Source organism: Neovison vison, chromosome 11, assembly GCF_020171115.1.
Source record: "Neovison vison isolate M4711 chromosome 11, ASM_NN_V1, whole genome shotgun sequence".
Lineage (NCBI taxonomy): Eukaryota > Metazoa > Chordata > Mammalia > Carnivora > Mustelidae > Neogale > Neogale vison.
The window spans coordinates 35565136-35583905 of record NC_058101.1 but is presented as its reverse complement, the minus strand read 5'-3'; the positions used below and the strand labels follow the sequence as shown (position 1 = coordinate 35583905).

Here is an 18770-nt window from a genome sequence, read left to right as displayed (position 1 = left end):
AAAAAAAAAAGAAAGAAACTGAAAGAATAAAAGATACCTGGCACACAGATTTCATGTTAGGGAACATTAAAGAACCTAGAATAGTTGTTAGGATATCCCAGAAGCCTAATAGAATACCTTCGCTATTGGAGGTCTATGGGAAAAACGCAGATCAAAGAGAAGATTCTAATGACTTTTAAAAAGCAGGTAAGTGGGGGGACACCTGGGTGGCTCAGTGGGTTAAAGCCTCTGCCTTTGGCTCAGGTCATGATCCCAGGGTCCTGGGATCGAGCCCCACATCCGGCTCTCTGCTCCGTGGGGAGCCTGCTTCCTCCTCTCTCCTCTCTCTGCCTACTTGTGATTTCTCTCTGTCAAATAAATAAAAATCTTAAAAAAAAAAAAAAGATATAAAAAGCAGGTAAGTGGATCTTCTATGAACAATCTTACTTTGGAAAAAAATTATTGAAAAGAATTACAAAGAACAGTCTCTTTTTGGAGTTATCAAAATGTACCTGTTATGGAGACCTGGATGTACCCCCAACTTCATAGGCTGAAGCCCTAAATCCCCAATGTGATGGTATTTGGAAGCGGGGCCATTGGGAGGTAATTAGGTTTAAAGGAGGTCCTAAGGGTGAAGCCTCCATGATGGGATTAGTGCCCTAGAAGAAGAGACTAGAGCCCTTGTTCTCTCCATGCTATGTGAGGATACAGCACGAAGGCAACAGTCTGCCAACCAAGTAGAGTTATCACCAGACACCAAATCTGTGCGCACTTGGATCTTGGACTTTCCAGACCCCAGAACTGTAAGAAAGAAATGTTTGCTGTTCAAGTCACCTGTTTGTGGTATTTTGCTATAGTGGTCCGAACTAAGTACCTAAACAAGAAGTTATTTACTATTTTCCTATGTCTGCTCAGGGACCGCACATATACTGGAAGTCCCCTCCCATCCCATGAACAGGAGCCGCCTATGCACTGGTAAATAGAAGAGTGGTTAAAAGTGAAGCTTTACTTGAAGTCAGATATATTCAGGTTCAAATTCTGTGTCTGTTACTTTCTATAAAGTTTCAAACTATAAAAGACGTAAATATGACCTACCAATGTCACTGGGTTGCTTCTTTACTGTGCCAGATATACCAAAGAATTAGAGACCTCAGACCAGAATGGGGAGATAGAGTTTACTGAGGAGATACTAAGTATAGCACATTTTCAAGAGAGAAAGCGAGCAAGAGCGGCAATGGCTCCAAGAAGCTCTAGTTGCATTAAGCCTGCTTTCTGTATATGTACATTTGGCTTTGACTGACATTTTTGACAGCTGGTGGTTATATAACATTTTGGCTTCTGCGCATCCGCCTACCCCCGACGCACTCTGTTATAACTCTATTTACTTATGTCTTCCATATTCTTTTTTTTTTTTTTTAACATTTTATTTATTTGACAGACAGAAAGGCAGGCAGAGAGAGAGGGGGAAGCAGGCTCCCCACCAGAGCAGAGAGCCCAATGCAGGAGAGCCCAATCCCAGGACTCTGAGATCATGACCTAGCCGAAGGCAGAGGCCCAACCCACTGAGCCACCCAGGTGCCCCTGTCTTCCATATTCTTGAGTTTCTAATGAGTATTTGCCTGGACCTTAGGGCAAGCTACACCTTCTGTGTGCCTGCTCAGCTCCTGGAGGTCCTCTTGTCCCTTCTGGGCCAGCTCCGAGGTTAGGCCTCTCCTGCTGTTAGCCCTTGGAGGTGGCTGTGAAGGTGTGGCTGTTAACACTTAGGGATGGCTGCAAGGGTGTGGCCACCATGGGCTTTCTCCCTCCTTGCTCAGACCTAACTACCCTAACTACCTTCCTAACATTATGAACCTTAAGGCATCGTGAGGATTAAATGATATAATTAAACATATATAAAGTAAAATATGTATATAAAAAACTCAGTTCATGGCCCATAGGATAATGTTTTTAGATCACATCATCACAGCAATAATATACAGGCAAGAGAGAAAATGTCCTTTTACTATACAACAGGGGTGTTTGTTTGTGAAATAAGCATGCTCAAATTTATCACTACTATTTTTTTTAAAAATGAAACTCTAAAACCAACAACAAAGTACTTTCAAAGCAATGACTAAACAGTTGGGTCAATGTCTTCTCTAGCCAGACCTCACACAGCTCACAGTTGTAAGGTTGGCTTGAAAATATCCAAGCAGGGAGATTCCTGTGGCTTTCCTCAAAATATCAGTACAGAACTTCCTACATCCTAATGGGGCTCAGTAATGTTCTAGTAGTTCTTAGGGAAAGAGAAGTGGCCAAAATGGACAAAAGCCTACCATACAATAACTCTTTTTTAACATTCTGGGTAATATATTCTAGACACATGCATTTGTAATACAGTTTATCCTTGAACATAGAATAGGGATGTTGGCCCCCTGTCAAAAATCCGTGTATAAATTTTAACTCCCCCCAAACTTAACTATTAATACACTACTGCTGACTGAAAGCCTTACCCATAACAGTTGATTAACACATATTTTGTATGCTATCTGTTTCATATACTGTATTCTTACAATAAAGCAAGCTAGAGAAAAAGAAAATGTAAAATAATGACAAGGGAAAACACAGTATGGTACTGCATCTATCAAAAAAACCGTGGGTATATGTGGACCCGCACAGTACAAACCCATGTTGTTCAAGGATCAACTGCATATATGTATGTATACATAATCTTACAAAACAACTCTCTCCATGTTATCTTGCTATCTTTTTTGCCATATTCAACAATCAGTCACAAATCTTTTTTTAAAAGATTCACTTATTTATTTTAGAGCACACATGCGTCGGGGGAGGGACGTGAGAGGGAGAGAGAAAGAGAAACAGATTCCCTGCTGAGTGTGGGGCTCAATCCCATGACCCTGAGATCATGACCTGAGATGAAACCAAGAGTTAGACACTTAACCAACTGAGCCACCCAGATGTTCCTAGTCACAAATCTTTTAATGTCCAAAACCAGCTCTACATTACTTTAATGTTGCACAGTATTCCTTTTAATTATACATGAATGTATATTTCCCAATTTATACATGAATGTTCCTATAAATACATTCTTACTCACTTAATTAATCTCTTTAGGATAAGGAGAGAAATTTTTAGAATAAAGATATACACATTTTAAGTTTTCTTTTTTTTTAAACTTTTTTTTTTTTTTAAGATTTTATTTATTTATTTGACAGAGATCACAAGCAGGCAGAGAGAGAGAGAGAGAGGAGGAAACAGGCTCCCTGCAGAGCAGAGAGCCCAATGTGGGGCTTGATCCCAGGATCCTGGAATCATGACCTGAGCCAAAGGCAGAGGCTTAACCCACTGAGCCACTCAGGCGCCCACATTTTAAGTTTTCATACATATTATTCAATTACAGGAGGGATACTTTAAAGAAATAACAAAATACAAAAAAAGAATCTTCAATTCAAATATTTCTATATAATCACACAACTGCAGAAGTCCAATGTTTCAACTGGGAGATCATCTAGAACCTAGTATTTTGATCATACTTAGTTCTTTTTTTTTTTTTTCCCCCAGGATTTTATTTATTTATTTGAGAGAGCATGAGCAGAGGGAGGGGCAGAGGGAGAAGCAAACTCCCCACTGAGCAGAGAACACGTTGCGGGGCTCCATCCCAGGACTCTGGAATCATGACCTGAGCCAACGGCAGACACTTAACTGACTGAGACACCCAGGTGCCCCTGATCACACTAAGTTCTTAATGACGGAGTATCATCTCTACATATTTTCCTATAACATTAACAAAAATAAGTTGTGGCAACCACAATAATCTACGCATCTTTCAAGCTTGAAGACTTCAAATAGCTGGGTTAAAGGGAAGTCTGAATATTTTGAAAATATTTTTTTTTAAAGATTTTATTTATTTATTTGACAGAGAGAGATCACAGGTAGAGAGAGGGGAAGGGAAGCAGGCCCCCTGCTGAGCAGAGAGCCCGATGCGGGACTCGATCCCAGGACCCTGAGATCATGACCTGAGCCGAAGGCAGCGGCTTAACCCACTGAGCCACCCAGGCGCCCTGAAAATATTTTTTTAAATGTCTATACACTAACAGGTTGGGATTCTTTGCCCAAATGATATACATATACTTTCTCCAAGCCTAAAAAATACCTTCTGATTTTGAGTTTAATTAATTTATTGAACCAAAATCAAAACACAACCTAAAGCCACTGACAAGGGAACAGGGAAATTCATATGCTATACCCTGATGGTACAAGTGATTTTGATTTTATACCTATATAAGGATAGTTAGATAGATATGTTTATCTGTAAGGAACTATAAATGCACAAGATATGTGACTGGGAAGTCCACAAACTAAATGCAACTTCTAGCCAAGCAAGCAATAGTGACCACGGGGTCAGGGCTGAGGGGTAGGCCACAGGAAGTTGCCAAAGTCAAAAGATTTAGACTTTTTGTTCTATTTTTCTATATTGTTTCAAGTATTCACAATTTTTTTAAAAAGATTTTCTTTATTTATTTGACAGAGATCACAGGTAGGCAGAGAGGCAAGCAGAGAGAGAGGGGGGAAGCAGGCTCCCTGCTGAGCAGAGAGCCCGATACGGGGCTCAATCCCTGGACCCTGAGATCATGACCTGAGCCGAAGGCAGAGGCTTAACCCACTGAGCCACCCAGGCGCCCCAAGTATTCACAATTTTAATATTTACCTCTTACTTGTGTTTCTGAAAGAGAAAATTCCAATTATCATTACACTGTTAAAAATGTTGATATCTTAAACCTTAATGTGCTGGTATTTGGAGGTGGGGCCTTTCAGAGGTGATTAGATCATAAGGATGGAGCCCTTATGAACAGGACTGATGTCCTTTTTTTTTCTTCACTTTTTTTTTTTATTTGAGAGAGTGCACATGAGCACTGGAGAGGGGAGGGTCAGAGAGAGAAGCAGACTCCCCACTGAGCAGAGAGCCTGACGCAGGCTTGATCCTAGGACATTGGGATCATGACATGAGCCGAAAACAGACACTTAACCAACTGAGCCATCCAGGCGCCCACAACGGATGTCCTTTTAAAAGAGACCCCAGAATACTCTTGCACTCTCTCTACCATGGGAAGATCCAACCAGAAAACAGGACTGCAACCATGAAAAGGGCTCTCACCAGAACCCAGAACCCAACTATGCTGGCATCTAATCTTGGAACTTCCAAGTCTCCAAAACTGTTAAGGATAAACTGCTGTTGTTTATAAGCCACCCAGTCTATAGTATTGCTGTGGAAAACTAAACTAAGACATTTGCTAACATGAAAAGATATACAAAGTAAGAAAAAAACAGTTGCAGAAATGTATGTGTACTATGGCTCCCTTCTATGTAAAACAAATTTCTAGAATGGTATATGTAGCAAACTGTATTTTCCAAAACCATCCATAGCCTTATTTCCAGTCACATATGATCTTCCAGATCTTTCTACTCCCTATTAAGAGGTGGAGAGTCTCAACTAAGAAATTGAGAGGCGCTTGGGTGGCTCAGTGGGTTAAAGCCTCTGCCTTCAGCTCAGGTCATGATCCCAGGATCCTGGGATTGAGCCCCGCATTGGGCTCTCTGCTCAGTGGGGAGCCTGCTTCCTCCTCTCTCTCTGCCTGCCTCTCTCCCTACTTGTGATCTGTCAAATAAATAAACAAAAATCTTTAAAAAAATTAAAAAAAAAGAAATTGATTAACATTAATTAAAATTAATCAAAATTAACTCAAAATGGGTTAAAGACTTGAATATAAGATCTGAAACCATAAAAACCCTAGAAGAAAGCACAGGCAGTAAGCTCCTTGATACAAGTATTAGTGGCATATTTTTTATCTGACTCCAAAAGCAAAGGCAACAAAGGCAAAAATAAATAAGTGGAACTATGTCAAACTAAAAATCTTCTGTACAACTAAGGAAACCATCAACAAAATGAAAAGGTAACCTACTAAGTGGAAGAAAATATTTGCAAATCATCTGTCTGATAAGGGATTAATATCCAAAATATTTTTTAAAAAACTCCTACACCTCAATAGCAAAAAAAAAAAAAGTCTGATTTAAACATTCTAGATAGACATTTACCCTAAGACAACATACAGATGAAACAAGTACATGAAAAGATGTTCATCATCACTAATTATCAGGGAACTGCAAATCAAAACTACAGTGAGACATCGCCTCACACCTATTAGAATAACCATTACCAAAAAAATAAGAAATAACAGGCATTAGTGGGACTTGTGCACTACTGGTGGGAATATAAATTGGTGCAGCCACTATAGAAAATGATGTAAGGTTTCAAAAAAAAAAAAAAGTAAGACTGGAACCATTGCTACATGATACAGCAATTCCACTTTCAGGTATTTATCTGAAGAAAATGAAAACACTTATTTGAAAAGATATACGTATACCCATGTGCATTCTGCCACATTATTTTCAAGAGCCAAAATATGGAAAAAACCTAAGAGTCTACTGATGGATAAAAATGGTGTGTACACACACACACACACACAGGAATAATATTCAGCCATAGAAAGAATGAAATCTTGCCATTTGTGACAACCCAGATGGACTCTGAGGACACATGCTAAGTGACATAAGTCAGAGGAGACAAATACTATATAATCTGTCTTATATGCAGAATTTAAAACGACTAACCCAATAAATACAGAGAACAGACTGGTGGATGCCAGAGGTGGGTGGTAGAGGTCAGGCAAAATGGCTACAGGGGTCAAAACTTCTTTGTATCTACATAGGACGATAGACATTAACTAGACTTACTGTGGTGATCATTTAGTAATATCTAAGTATCAAATCATTTTGTTGTATACCTGAAATTAAATGTTATTCGTCAATTAGAGTTGAAAAAAAAAAAAGGAGGTGGAGTCTATTTCCTCTCCTCTTGAACCTGAACAGGCTTGTTGACCACTGTAATCAAAAGTATAACAGGGGCGCCTGGGTAGCTTAGTCAACTGAACGACCAACTCTTGATTTTGACTTAGGTCATAATCTCCGGATTGTGGGATCAAGCCCCACATTAGGCTCTGTGCTCGGGGGGAGGGAGTGTGCTTGAGGTTCTCTATCTCCCTCTGCCCCTCCCTGCAGCGCTTGCATGCTCTCTCTCTCTCTCTCAAATAAATAAATAAATCTTTAAAAAAAAAAAAAAGATGCCGTGCCTGGGTGGCTTCGTCAGTTAAGGATCTGACTTCCACTTGGGTCATGAGCTCAGGTTCCTGGGATGGAGACCCACTATGGGCTCCCTGCTCCACAGAGAGTCTTCTTGTCCCTCTCCCTGTGCCTCTCCCCCACTCATACTTTCTTTCTCTTAAATAAGCTTTTTTTAAAAAGAAAAGTATAACAACAAAAACATTTAATAAAGAGGGCTTCTGGCTGGCTTAGTCGGTAGAGCATGTGACTCTTGATCTCAGGGTGGAGAATTTGAGCCCCACATTGGGCACGGAGCCTACTTAAAATGAAAATTTTTAAAAAGGGGTAGCTGGGTGGCTTAGTCAGTTTGGCATCTGCCTTTGGCTCAGGTCATAACCCCAGGGTCCTAGGCCTGAGCCCCACATCAAGCTAGCTGCTTAGTGGGGGGCCTGATTCTCTCTCTGCTACCACTCTGCCTGCTTGGGCACTCTCTCTCTCTGTGAAACAAAAAAAATAAAATCTTGAAAAAAAATTTTTTAAAAAGTATAACAGAAGTGCTGTATGCAACTTTTTAGGCCAAGTCATAAAAAGCATCCAGATGCTGGGGTGCCCGACTGCCTCAGACAGTAGAGCATGTGACTCTTAATCTTGGGGTTGTAAATTTGAGCCCCATGTTGAGTGTAGAGATTACTTAAGGAAATTAAAAAAAAAAGTATCCACCTGTTGTCTGGTTCGCTCCCTCCCATATCCTCCCTTGGGATGGATACTCAACCTTGGAACCAAGCCACCGTGCTGCGAGGAAGCCAAGCAACCACACGAAAAAGCCATCCAAGTAGGTGTTCCAGCTGACAGCACTAGGTAGGGTTTCCGTCATCTACCAGTATCAACTGCCAGACAGTGAGTAAGTGAGCTTCCACATACTTCCTGCTCCCAGCCTCTGAGTCTTACAGCTAAGAACCCAGACATGATGCAGCCCATGAGCCATCCCCACGATGCTGCATGTGAACTTCAGACAGACGGTCTGTCAGCTTAATAAAAGGTTCTTTTATGCCACTAAGTTTTGGAGTAATGTGCTCTGCAGACATACAACCGGAATAATATAAAAGAATCAGTTCATATTCAGTAAAGAAGCAATGAGGGGTGGGAGAATATAGGGAGATTTTTACTTTCTCTTTCAACACTTAGTATACTGCTTGAATTATTGAATTAAATATACTGATATGCAATCACCATTTTATCTTTTAAATAAAACATAACCTCACTTCCTAATTGGTAAAGTGAATTATACCTCTAATCACAGGAGGACTAACTAGTCTTCCAGTGCCTGGATGATACTGATAGAAAGTATTAAGATTTGAAAGAAAAAAGTAAAAAAAAATTTCCTTTATTGACTAAAATAAAACTCAAAAGTTAATTAGATGATTAAAAAGGCTTTGTAGCCACATGAAAATGGTAGATATCAGTATTAAATTGGGGAAATATATACATAAAAATACACACACACACACCACAGAATCTAAATATATATTTGTTAAAAAGATCTGGGAAAGTGCACACCAAATTCATTTAGGGAAGTCAAGAATAAGCCACATACAGAGACGTGAGTGATGAGTTTAGTCTTACTTTTTTTTTTTTTTTTTAAAGATTTTATTTATTTATTTGACAGAGATCACAAGTAGGCTAAAAGGCAGGCAGAGAGAGGGGGAAGCAGGCTCCCCACTGAGCAGAGAGCCCGATGCGGGGCTCGATCCCTGGTCCCCAAGATCATGACCTGAGCCAAAGGCAGAGGCTTAACCCACTGAGCCACCCAGGTGCACCTAGTCTTACTTTTAATGTACTGATTTTTTTTTAGAAGGGCATATTCATATATTATTTCAATAACTAAACATTTTAGGGGCGCCTGGGTGGCTCAGTGGGTTAAGCCGCTGCCTTCGGCTCAGGTCATGATCTCAGGGTCCTGGGATTGAGTTCCGCATCGGGCTCTCTGCTCGGCTGGGAGCCTGCTTCCTCCTCTCTCTCTCTCTGCCTGCCTCTCTGCCTACTTGTGATCTCTCTCTGTCAAATAAATAAATAAAATCTTAAGAAAAAAAAAAACTAAACATTTTACAATTTAAGTTTACAATTAAATAAAAAAAAGATACTACCAGGAGCCATATTTGCTAGGTGGAGAAGTTTTTCAAGAAATTTTTCAGGCATACATATTTTTCTTCTGGGAAAGAGGCCAATCAATCTTGATGCAACTAATTTAAGTACAGTGAACATTAGCCACAATTTACAGGGCCTTTGGGCCTATTAAGAGAAATCTGACCGAGGATCTCCCAGATCACATGCTTATAGTATTTTAATATGAAAATAAAGTTTAGTAAATTAAAAATGTAGAAGTTTCAGTTACACTGTTTAGACCTGAAATACAGAGCTCGACAAACCAAAAAAAAGGGATTATCTGTGTTCCAAATCTTAGGTTACAACACAGAACAGGAAAAACACAGAGCATAATCCAAGTTCACATTACTAAATCTGTTCTCTCTTTCTGGAACTTTTATCATTAATAGAAGAAACTTTATGCCAAGAGGCAGCTAGTTACGGAGAAGAGAAGGAGGGGTGGAAAGGGAGCAGAAGAGGGTGCAGCCAGAATAATTCTGCAAAAGGCTTCAATGAGAAGAATGGAAAAAGTCCCTCTGCAGGCCATTTTTATTGTTTTAAGGAAGTAGCAGTCATGAAAAACAAACAAACAAAAACAAAAAAACACTATACTATACCCCAAAACAACTAAATATAGTTGTTACAAGGATTTTTTTTTTTTAATACTAACCTCACAAGAGACAAAAAAAAATACCAGACAACTTGGGCGTGATCCTGGAGTCCCGGGATCGAGTCCCACATCAGGCTCCCAGCTCCATGGGGAGTCTGCTTCGCTCTCTGACCTTCTCCTCGCTCATTCTCTCTCTCACTGTCTCTCTCTCTCAAATAAATAAAATAAAATCTTTAAAAAAAAAAAAAATACCAGACAACTTAAAAAAATGATTTATGGGGCACCTGGGTGGCTGAGCTGATTAAGCGTCCGACTTGATTTCGGCTCAGGTCACCATCTCAGAGTCATAAGACCGAGCCCTGTACTGGGCTCCGTGCTCAACATGGAGACTCCTTGTTCTTCTCCCTCTGCTCCTCCTCCTCCTAGTTTTTTCCCTCTCAAATCAATCAATCAACAGAATCCTTTAAAAAATGATTTATAATTAGATTATAATTTTGTGTGGGCATCTTTCTACACATGTAGTAGTATTCTACTACCATATCAACAAAAACCCATATTCATCACTGGGCATATTCCCATATTAAATTAAGTAATGAAACAGAAAAACTTGATATAGATGTCTGATTTTAATTGCAAGAAACTCACTGTATATTCTTATCCACTTCTTTGAGTCTTATCTGCCAGTATTTGATGAGTAAAGCACTAACTACAATAGGCTAGAAATAAACTATAATCTCTGATAATGTCTCAATTTTTTTTTTAAGATTTTATTTATTTATTTGACAACAGAGATCACAAGTAGGCAGAGAGGCAGGCAGATAGAGAGAGAGGAGGAAGCAAGCTCCCTGCAGAGCAGAGAGCCTAAGGTGGGACTCGATCCCGGGACCCCGAGATCATGACCTGAGCCGGAGGCAGCAGCTTAACCCACTGAGCCACCCAGGCGCCCCGATAATGTCTCTATTTGTTAATGTTTCTGAACATTCCTAAGACTAATAGAAACATACATGCACCCAGCAAAATACAACTGTTATGAACATGTGTGTAACTCAATGATGTAATTAAATCACTGGAAGGAGACATGCCAAGTGAGTAAGCAAAGCTTTGTCATTAGCACCCCAAAATGGGCGTTCTTTGTACTGCAGTCTTACCGACCTTACTCTTAAATTCTGTCTAGAATGTATCATCTAAAATACTCCTATAACACAGTCAGAAATACAGTCACTTGTGTTAAGGTCAATAGTGCAGACAAGACAATAAAATGAATGAAAATCATACTTATATTCTTTGTACTAATACGGCTTAGCAGTTAAAGAATCAAAACGCACATAAGCACTGATGAGGCAACAGTTAAGAATTTGAATTGCTGCTTGTGTCCGTTTTGCCTTAAGAAACATGTAAGTGACTTCTATTTTTTTCCTAAGGTTTTATTTATTTATTTGAGAGAGAAACGGAGAGTATGAATCAGGACGGCAGAGGGAGAGGGAAAAGCCGAGGGAGAGGGACAAGCAGAGGGACAAGCTGAGTGGGGAGCCCAGTACAGTGCTCAATTCCAGGACCTGGAGATCACGACCTGAGTGGAAGTCAGATGTTTAGCTGACTGAGCCACCCAGGTGCCACTAGCTTTTTCTATTTTTATATATATATTTTAAAATACTGATGAGAAAAAAAAATCTACCAATTTAGAAATCAAAGAATGTAAAAAGAGAAAAAAGTCTTCTTAGAATTATTGGAAAGTGGGGCACCTGGGTGGGTCAGTGGGTTAAAGCTTCTGCCTTCGGCTCAGGTCATGATCTCAGGGTCCTGGGACTGAGCCCCACATCTGGCTCTCTGCTCAGGAGGGAGCCTGATTCCCCTTCTCTCTCTGCCTGCCTCTCTGCCTACTTGTGATCTCTGTCAAATAAATAAAATCTTAAAAAAATAATAAAATAAAATAGAAAATGAGAGATAAATTTAAAAAAAGAATTACTGGAAAGCTAAACATCATAGAATATATTTTCTTTTCAAATAATGTAACAGTGCATTCAAAAATTTTATTCCTGGGATGCCTGCGTGGCTCAGTGGGTTAAAGACTCTGCCTTCGGCTCAGGTCATAGTCCCGGGGTCCTGGGATCAAGCCCCGCATCATCGCATCATCCGGCTCTCTGCTCAGCAGGGAGCCTGCTTCCTCCCCTCTCTCTGCCTACTTGTGATCTCTGTCTGTCAAATGAATAAATAAAATCTTTAAAACAAAAATTTTATTCCTTAGTGAAAAAAAGTCTGTCTTAATTATTGTATATTATTTTACTGCTTATAATGTCTCTGAAGTAGCTTACAAAATTTTATTTTTAGGGGCGCCTGGGTGGCTCAGTCAGTTAAGCTGCTGATTCTTAATCCTGGCTCAAGTCATGATCTTAGGGTCATGGGCTCAAGCCCCATATCAGGCTCTGAGCTCAGCAGAAAGTCTACTGAAGACTCTGTCTCCCTCTCCCCCAGCTTCTCCCACAGCAGCAGCTCTCTTTCAAATAAATAAATAAATAAAAGTTTTATTTTTAAGATTAATTATTTGACTAGGTAATGCATTCACATAGTTTTAAAATGTCAAATACAGTGAAGACTCTCCCTTACTGCTTTCTCCTACCACACCCCCACCCCAACACAGGGTCCTTGATCACAAATACAGTGTTTTTAAAGGTGCTTCTAGGAGACCACCAAGCAACAGAACTGTGCACGGCATTACAGAAACCATCCAGGGCCTAGAGCTGAACTGCCAGGGTTGAATATGCCTCCGCCACTCTGTGGTCAACTCTAACACCTGGGAAAAGTGACTTAAACTCTCTGTGCCTCAGTTTCCTCATTTGCAAAAGGCAAATTCACATCAGAGACTTTCTGTGGGTACTAATAGCTAGACTAGCTTCAAATTCTCCTTAACATAACCATTATTATAAACCCAAGGTAAATCCCTTGGAAACCATTTCTACATATTTACAAACATATTATACTGACATACACACACACCTCCCATACACACACTCATATTCCAACGGCAAAGACATCTCTATGGCTTTCACTATCACTTCTCAGATACTTCTAAAATATGTTTCTTCTTGTATTTCTAGTTTGTGTGCTCTCTCCCCAAAAAAAGCAGTTCCCATCCCCCCACCCACCCACTTCCCCTCCCACAGAGGCAACCACTTTCAACTTTTAGGTGATTATTTTAGTATTTACCTCCATATCTTTATAAATATGCATTATTGCTTCTCCTTGATATTCCAGGGGTTTTTAAAAAAGATTTTATTTATTTATTTGACAAAGAGAGAGAGATCACAACTAGGCAGAGAGGCAGGCAGAGAGCGAGGGGGAAGCAGGTTCCTGGCTGAGCAGAGAGCCTGATGTGGGGCTCAATCCCAGGACCCTGAGATCATGACCTGAGCTAAAGGCAGAGTCTCAACCCACTGAGTCACCCAGGCGCCCCTTGATTTTTCAGTTTTAAACAATATCCATTGATTCGACAGTATAAAATATGAACATAGACCAGAATGTTGCACTGGAAGTGTGCGAAATGTCTGGATTCTGGATATATTTTCAAGGTTGAGCCAAAAGGATTGTTTCTGCATTAGCTATGAGGTTGAAAGAGTAAACATTGACACAAAAGGTATGGCTTAAGCAACCAGAACAATGGAGTGAATAGAGAAGTCAAGAAAGTTTAAGCTTGGGGGCAAGAAAAAAAGTTTGGTAATGTGCATATTAACTGTAAGACACCTACTACTTATCTAGATGGAGATGCTGCATCAACACTTGGACATACAAAATTCTGGAATGTGGGAGCAAGCAGTGTCTTGGCTGCTCTTGTTCTAAGGTACAACTTTGGCTCTTTCTTGTTTTGGCACTTACCCTCCCTTTGAACCTATTCATTTTCTGTGCCAGGCTCTCCTGTGTGAGCCACATGATTTCCTTTTAATACGTCTTTTTCTGCTTAACTCAGCCAGAACTTCTATAACCTATAATAAAGAACCTTTACTGATATTGTGACTAAATTAGGGAAAGCAGTTAGCTTAAATTGTGAATGAATAGAACTTTATTGAAATAGAAAGGAAATAATGATAAAATCTTAACTGCTTCTAAGCTGAATACCTTCCTTGGCAAAGCCCATCTATTCCCCCAGAACAGGCAAAACTAAACTGCAGCCCAGCATCCAACTAATGAGCTAAGCATAAATGCTCATTAGAATCCTCAAGTTTTGGGGTGCCTGGGTGGCTCAGTGGGTTAAGGCTCTCTGCTCAGCGGGGAGCCTGCTTCCCCATCTCTGCCTGCCTCTCTGCCTACTTGTGATCTCTCTCTGTCAGATAAATAAATGAAAGCTTTAAAAAAAGAATCCTCAAGTTTCCCCAGGTTTTTACTTGCTATCAGCACTTTAATCCTTAGGAATTGGTAATACTCTAACCTACAAGAAAATCAAATTTCATTATATGTGGTAAAAAATAACAAAAATTCCAAATTAGTACCTAAAATTAGTAAGATACTACTCTATTGCAAGGATGAATTAAATGTCCATTTTTAGAAGGATAAAAATAAATTTCTGCTCTATCATCATACTACAATACCTTATTATTATATCCATGAGTTTCCTGAACATGTAGACATCTAAATCATGGTGGTTATAACTAATACAGGAAAAATTATACCCTCGGATAAACTGCTTTTAAAATAAAGGCTAGGGGGGCGCCTGGGTGGTTCAGTGGGTTAAAGCCTCTGCCTTCGGCTCAGGTCATGACCCCAGAGTCCTGGGATCGAGCCCCGCATGGGGCTCTCTGCTCTGCAGGGAGCCTGCTTCCTCCTCTCTCTCTCTCTGCCTGCCTCCCTGCCTACTTGTGGTCTCTGTCAAATAAGTAAATAAAATCTTTTTAAAATTTTAAAAAAAAATAAAGGCTAGGGAGTTAGACTTCCACAGAGTAATAAGATAAAGGTACTAAAAAGTATGAGAGCAGAAGACAAAGAATGAATGAGAGGTAAAAAAGCCTAGTATATTATAAGCTGACAATATTTGAATGAAAAAAAGATAGGTTTTGTTAAATAACCTTTTTCTGATTATAAGATATATTATCACAGAAAATACAGAAAACTATTTTTTTAAAAAGCCTCACTTTATATTCTACAATCCAGAAATAAAAAATGTTAACATACTGACATATTTTCTTTAAGTCTTTTTTTCCTGTGCACACATATATATGGCATATGTGGGTCAGAAAAGCAAGACCGTACTAAATGTCATTTCCATATCTTGCTTTTATTCACTTCATATATGAATTTCCCTTATGTTATTATATATTCTTTAAAGAAGTAATTATTTTGGTCTGCCTGGGTGGCTCAATAGGTTAAGCTTCTGCCTTTGGCTCAGGTCATGATCTCAGGGTCCTGGGATCCAAGCCCCGAATCAGGCTCTCTGCTCAGCAGGGAGCCTGCTTCCCCCCTCTCTCTGTCTGCCTCTCTGCCTACTTGTGATTTCTCTCTCTGTCAATAAATAAATAAAATCCTTAAAAATAAATAAAAAAATAAAGATGTAATTATTTCAAACATCTGTGTAAGATTCCATCATATGAACATACAAGATATAACCACTGCCCTCCTGGTAGGCAGTTAGGTGTGTTTGTAACTATTCACTACCAGAAATAATGCTACACTAAAGAGTATTACACATTACTGAATTTAGAGAAGTTAGACCTTATTTCTGAATTTCTGAAATTAGAGATCTTATTTCAAAAGATACTCTTTCAGAAAAAAACATTTTGAGGAAGCACTTAATAGCTACTAGGTAGTAGATGGAACTAGAGGGTATTATGCTGAGTGAAATAAGTCAATCAGAGAAAGACAATTATCATATGATCTCTCTGATATGAGGAATTTGGAGGATCATGGGGGAAGGGAGGGGAAAATGAAACAAGATGGGACTGGAGAGGGAAACAACCATAAGAGACTCTTAATCTCAGGAAACAAACTGTTCGGGGGTGGGGGAGGGGGGAGGGTGGCTGGGTGGTGGACATTGGGGAGGGTATGTGCTATGGTGACTGCTGTGAATTGTGATTCACAGACCTGAACCCCTGAACGAAATAATATAAGTTAATAAAATAAAAAATAAAATAGCTACAAGGTAGATATGGCCCCAAAATGCTGCCTGATTAGGAGTTTAAATAAAAGAAATAAAAATTATAAAGCACAATTCAAATCAAACAAATGTCTATCAAGCCTAATCTGCAAATTTCCTTATTGAATCAAATTAGTTTCTCCTCCCTTCTGGCATCTTCAATTCTGCTTATCAGCATGTTATCCACCAATGGATCACCCTTCACTGATTTATAGCATGTGAAAATATGCAGCACAGACTAAAAACTGTGAACTTTTAAAGGTTTGTAAAATCTAAAATCTATATTCACATAAAGTACTTTCCACTAGGATTGCTATAAACAACATTCCATCAGGCATGAATGTATGCATTAAAGACAAAACAAAACAAAAGCTAAGAATGGTTTCCTTGGCAGTCTACTAAAGAGGACAGAAATATACAAGGGATCATAAAAAGTAGGGCTTAGTTTTAGCTATCTCTAAAAAAAAAAACAGCAGAGCTAAGAGGAAAAAGCATGATACTACATTAACAATAAAAATACAATACCAAGAAAAAAGAGGTAGTAATTCTTATTAAAAACTGATCTCCTGGAAAAACTTACCAGTTAAATTCAAGTCTATTTTTTTGTTCCTAGTATCACAGTAACTTGAAAAAAAAAAAAAGCTTTATGTTTAAATTTAGCCATAAAAACTATCAGCTATGTGACATCATGAATAGGAGAATATATTTTAAATATTCTCTCCTCAGACACATCTATTTTCACATCAAGTTATCAGAGATATGATTCTGCCGTTTTATCTCTATAGCCACAAGTCTAATTTATAAGTTCTTATTTTATTGATTTCCCTCTAAGACATTCTTTAGGATCATAAGTCCCAGCACATGCTGACTCTAAGAGGAGTACCACTCACAAAAATCACACTTCTGATCACTATATATAGACACTGAGTCAGCAGAAAACCTGCTTACTAACCACCAAAAACTCAAATATTTGAACAAATGTTTATTCCTGGCTTTATTAACTGGTCTATGATAATATACCTCTGTACAAGAGTATTCTAGAACAATAAAATGTTGTCTAACATAATAATAATATATCTTATTGCTAATAATAGTTAATTTCTTCTTTTGCACATAAAAAGTATAAAGTATAATACATTAGAAGTCCTGTATTTAAGATTCTAGACACTTAGGAAAGTCTTAAAAACCCTATAAATTCAAACCTCACAATAATCAATTCTATGAGACTATTTAAAGCTTGTTGTTCAGAATCTGATTTGGATTTGGAAATGTTTAATAGAGATTTTTACTGTTATGTCATTTGTTAGAGTAGGATCTGAACCATGTCACAACAGGAACTGTGATCTCATATAGCAATTTATCAAGTAAACAAGCTCCATTTAAGACCATATTCCTTAAGACAGAACAGAAAAGGTTATACACACGTTTTACTTACCTATGACGGTGATATCACCAACATAAATCTACATAAACAGATAACAAACTGTTTTTATCTCTAATAAAAGAATTGCTGGCAGGCACTTTGACCATTATGACTTAAACTGCCGTGGAATTTTAATTATTAAATAATTTCAGTGACCACCAAATGAAAATTCTCCAATAACCCATGCTCACAAAAATAGGACAGAAGGGGTACACAGTTCAATTCTGAATAGGACTCTCCCATTCATCTCACCAGATTGATCAGCCTTCTCATTGCATGTTCATGAGAGCAAACACATTCACAGGGATCGAATCCACCTTCTGCCATGATTGCCCAGCTTGATTTAACTCGACTGTTTAAATCTAGGAGCAAGAAAAAAAAGTGTAAGACAACTGCGGAGCATTACTTTTTCTGTTGAGCTATGAAAAATTCATATTATTGTACAGATTCATAGTAATTCTCTTAAACTAAGGCTAGTTTACTTATTAATGACCTATATTTATGAATTTATACTAGCATATAAATTATGAATTAATTATATAAATTATGAATTTATAGAAACAACTGCCTACCCCTTCTACCATCAGACTGATTTCCTACAAATGTGACTGTCTTCAGATGCTCTATCCTGGCTCTCTTGTGTGGCGGATGATGCTACAGTCCTACTCTGCTTACTTCTTTAACTTTGTTAGCTACAGTACTGCCATAGACCAAACGCTTATGCCACCCCTTAAAATTCTTATTGTTAAAAATGAGACAGCAGGCCCAAAAATGGGAGTCACTCATGCTAAAGCCCATGTCAGCAAACCAAGACCTAATCACCCAATCTAATTGCAGTTTCAGCTCTAAGAACCATAACCTTCAGCCAACCAACATGAAATTACCCAATCAGCATCAGTGAGCTAACCCATCCATACATCCCTACCATTCCCCTTGGGAAGGTGATCTTGCCTAAAACAGTACATTCTTTGCTAATAATTTCCTTTTTCCACCCCCTTTCTGCCTTTAAAAACCTTTCCTTTTCTACAGCTTGGTGGAGCTCCTTTCTATTTGTTAGATGGGATGCTGCCCAGCTCATGAATTGTTGAATAAGGCCAATTTGATCTTTAAATTTACTGCTTAAGTTTTGTTATTTAACAAATTTGATGAAAGCAGCAGGATCAAGTGAGACTTCTGATAGCTTTGGGGACAACAAGAAACACAGGTGTGGTAACCCATGAACGGTTCGAGTTCTCTTTCTTTCTAGCCATTTCTGGGGGTCACTGGGAATTGGGAAGTTCCTGTCAGTTTTGAGTTCTGCTATCTTTGTGTTGAACTTCTAACCAACCAGCTTTTCAGTC

At 38.8% G+C, this 18770-nt stretch overlaps 1 protein-coding gene across 1 annotated transcript in view; it reads right to left on the bottom strand.

Annotated features, from left to right (window-relative positions):
* The window catches only part of SMIM14 (small integral membrane protein 14), a 75094-nt gene that overhangs the window by 23407 nt on the left and 32917 nt on the right, over positions 1 to 18770 (bottom strand). The window contains exon 2 of the mRNA XM_044224463.1: positions 17683 to 17792. Coding sequence (XP_044080398.1) covers positions 17683 to 17757 — 75 coding nt within the window. The 5' untranslated portion in view covers positions 17758 to 17792. The remainder of the gene's footprint in view (positions 1 to 17682; positions 17793 to 18770) is intronic.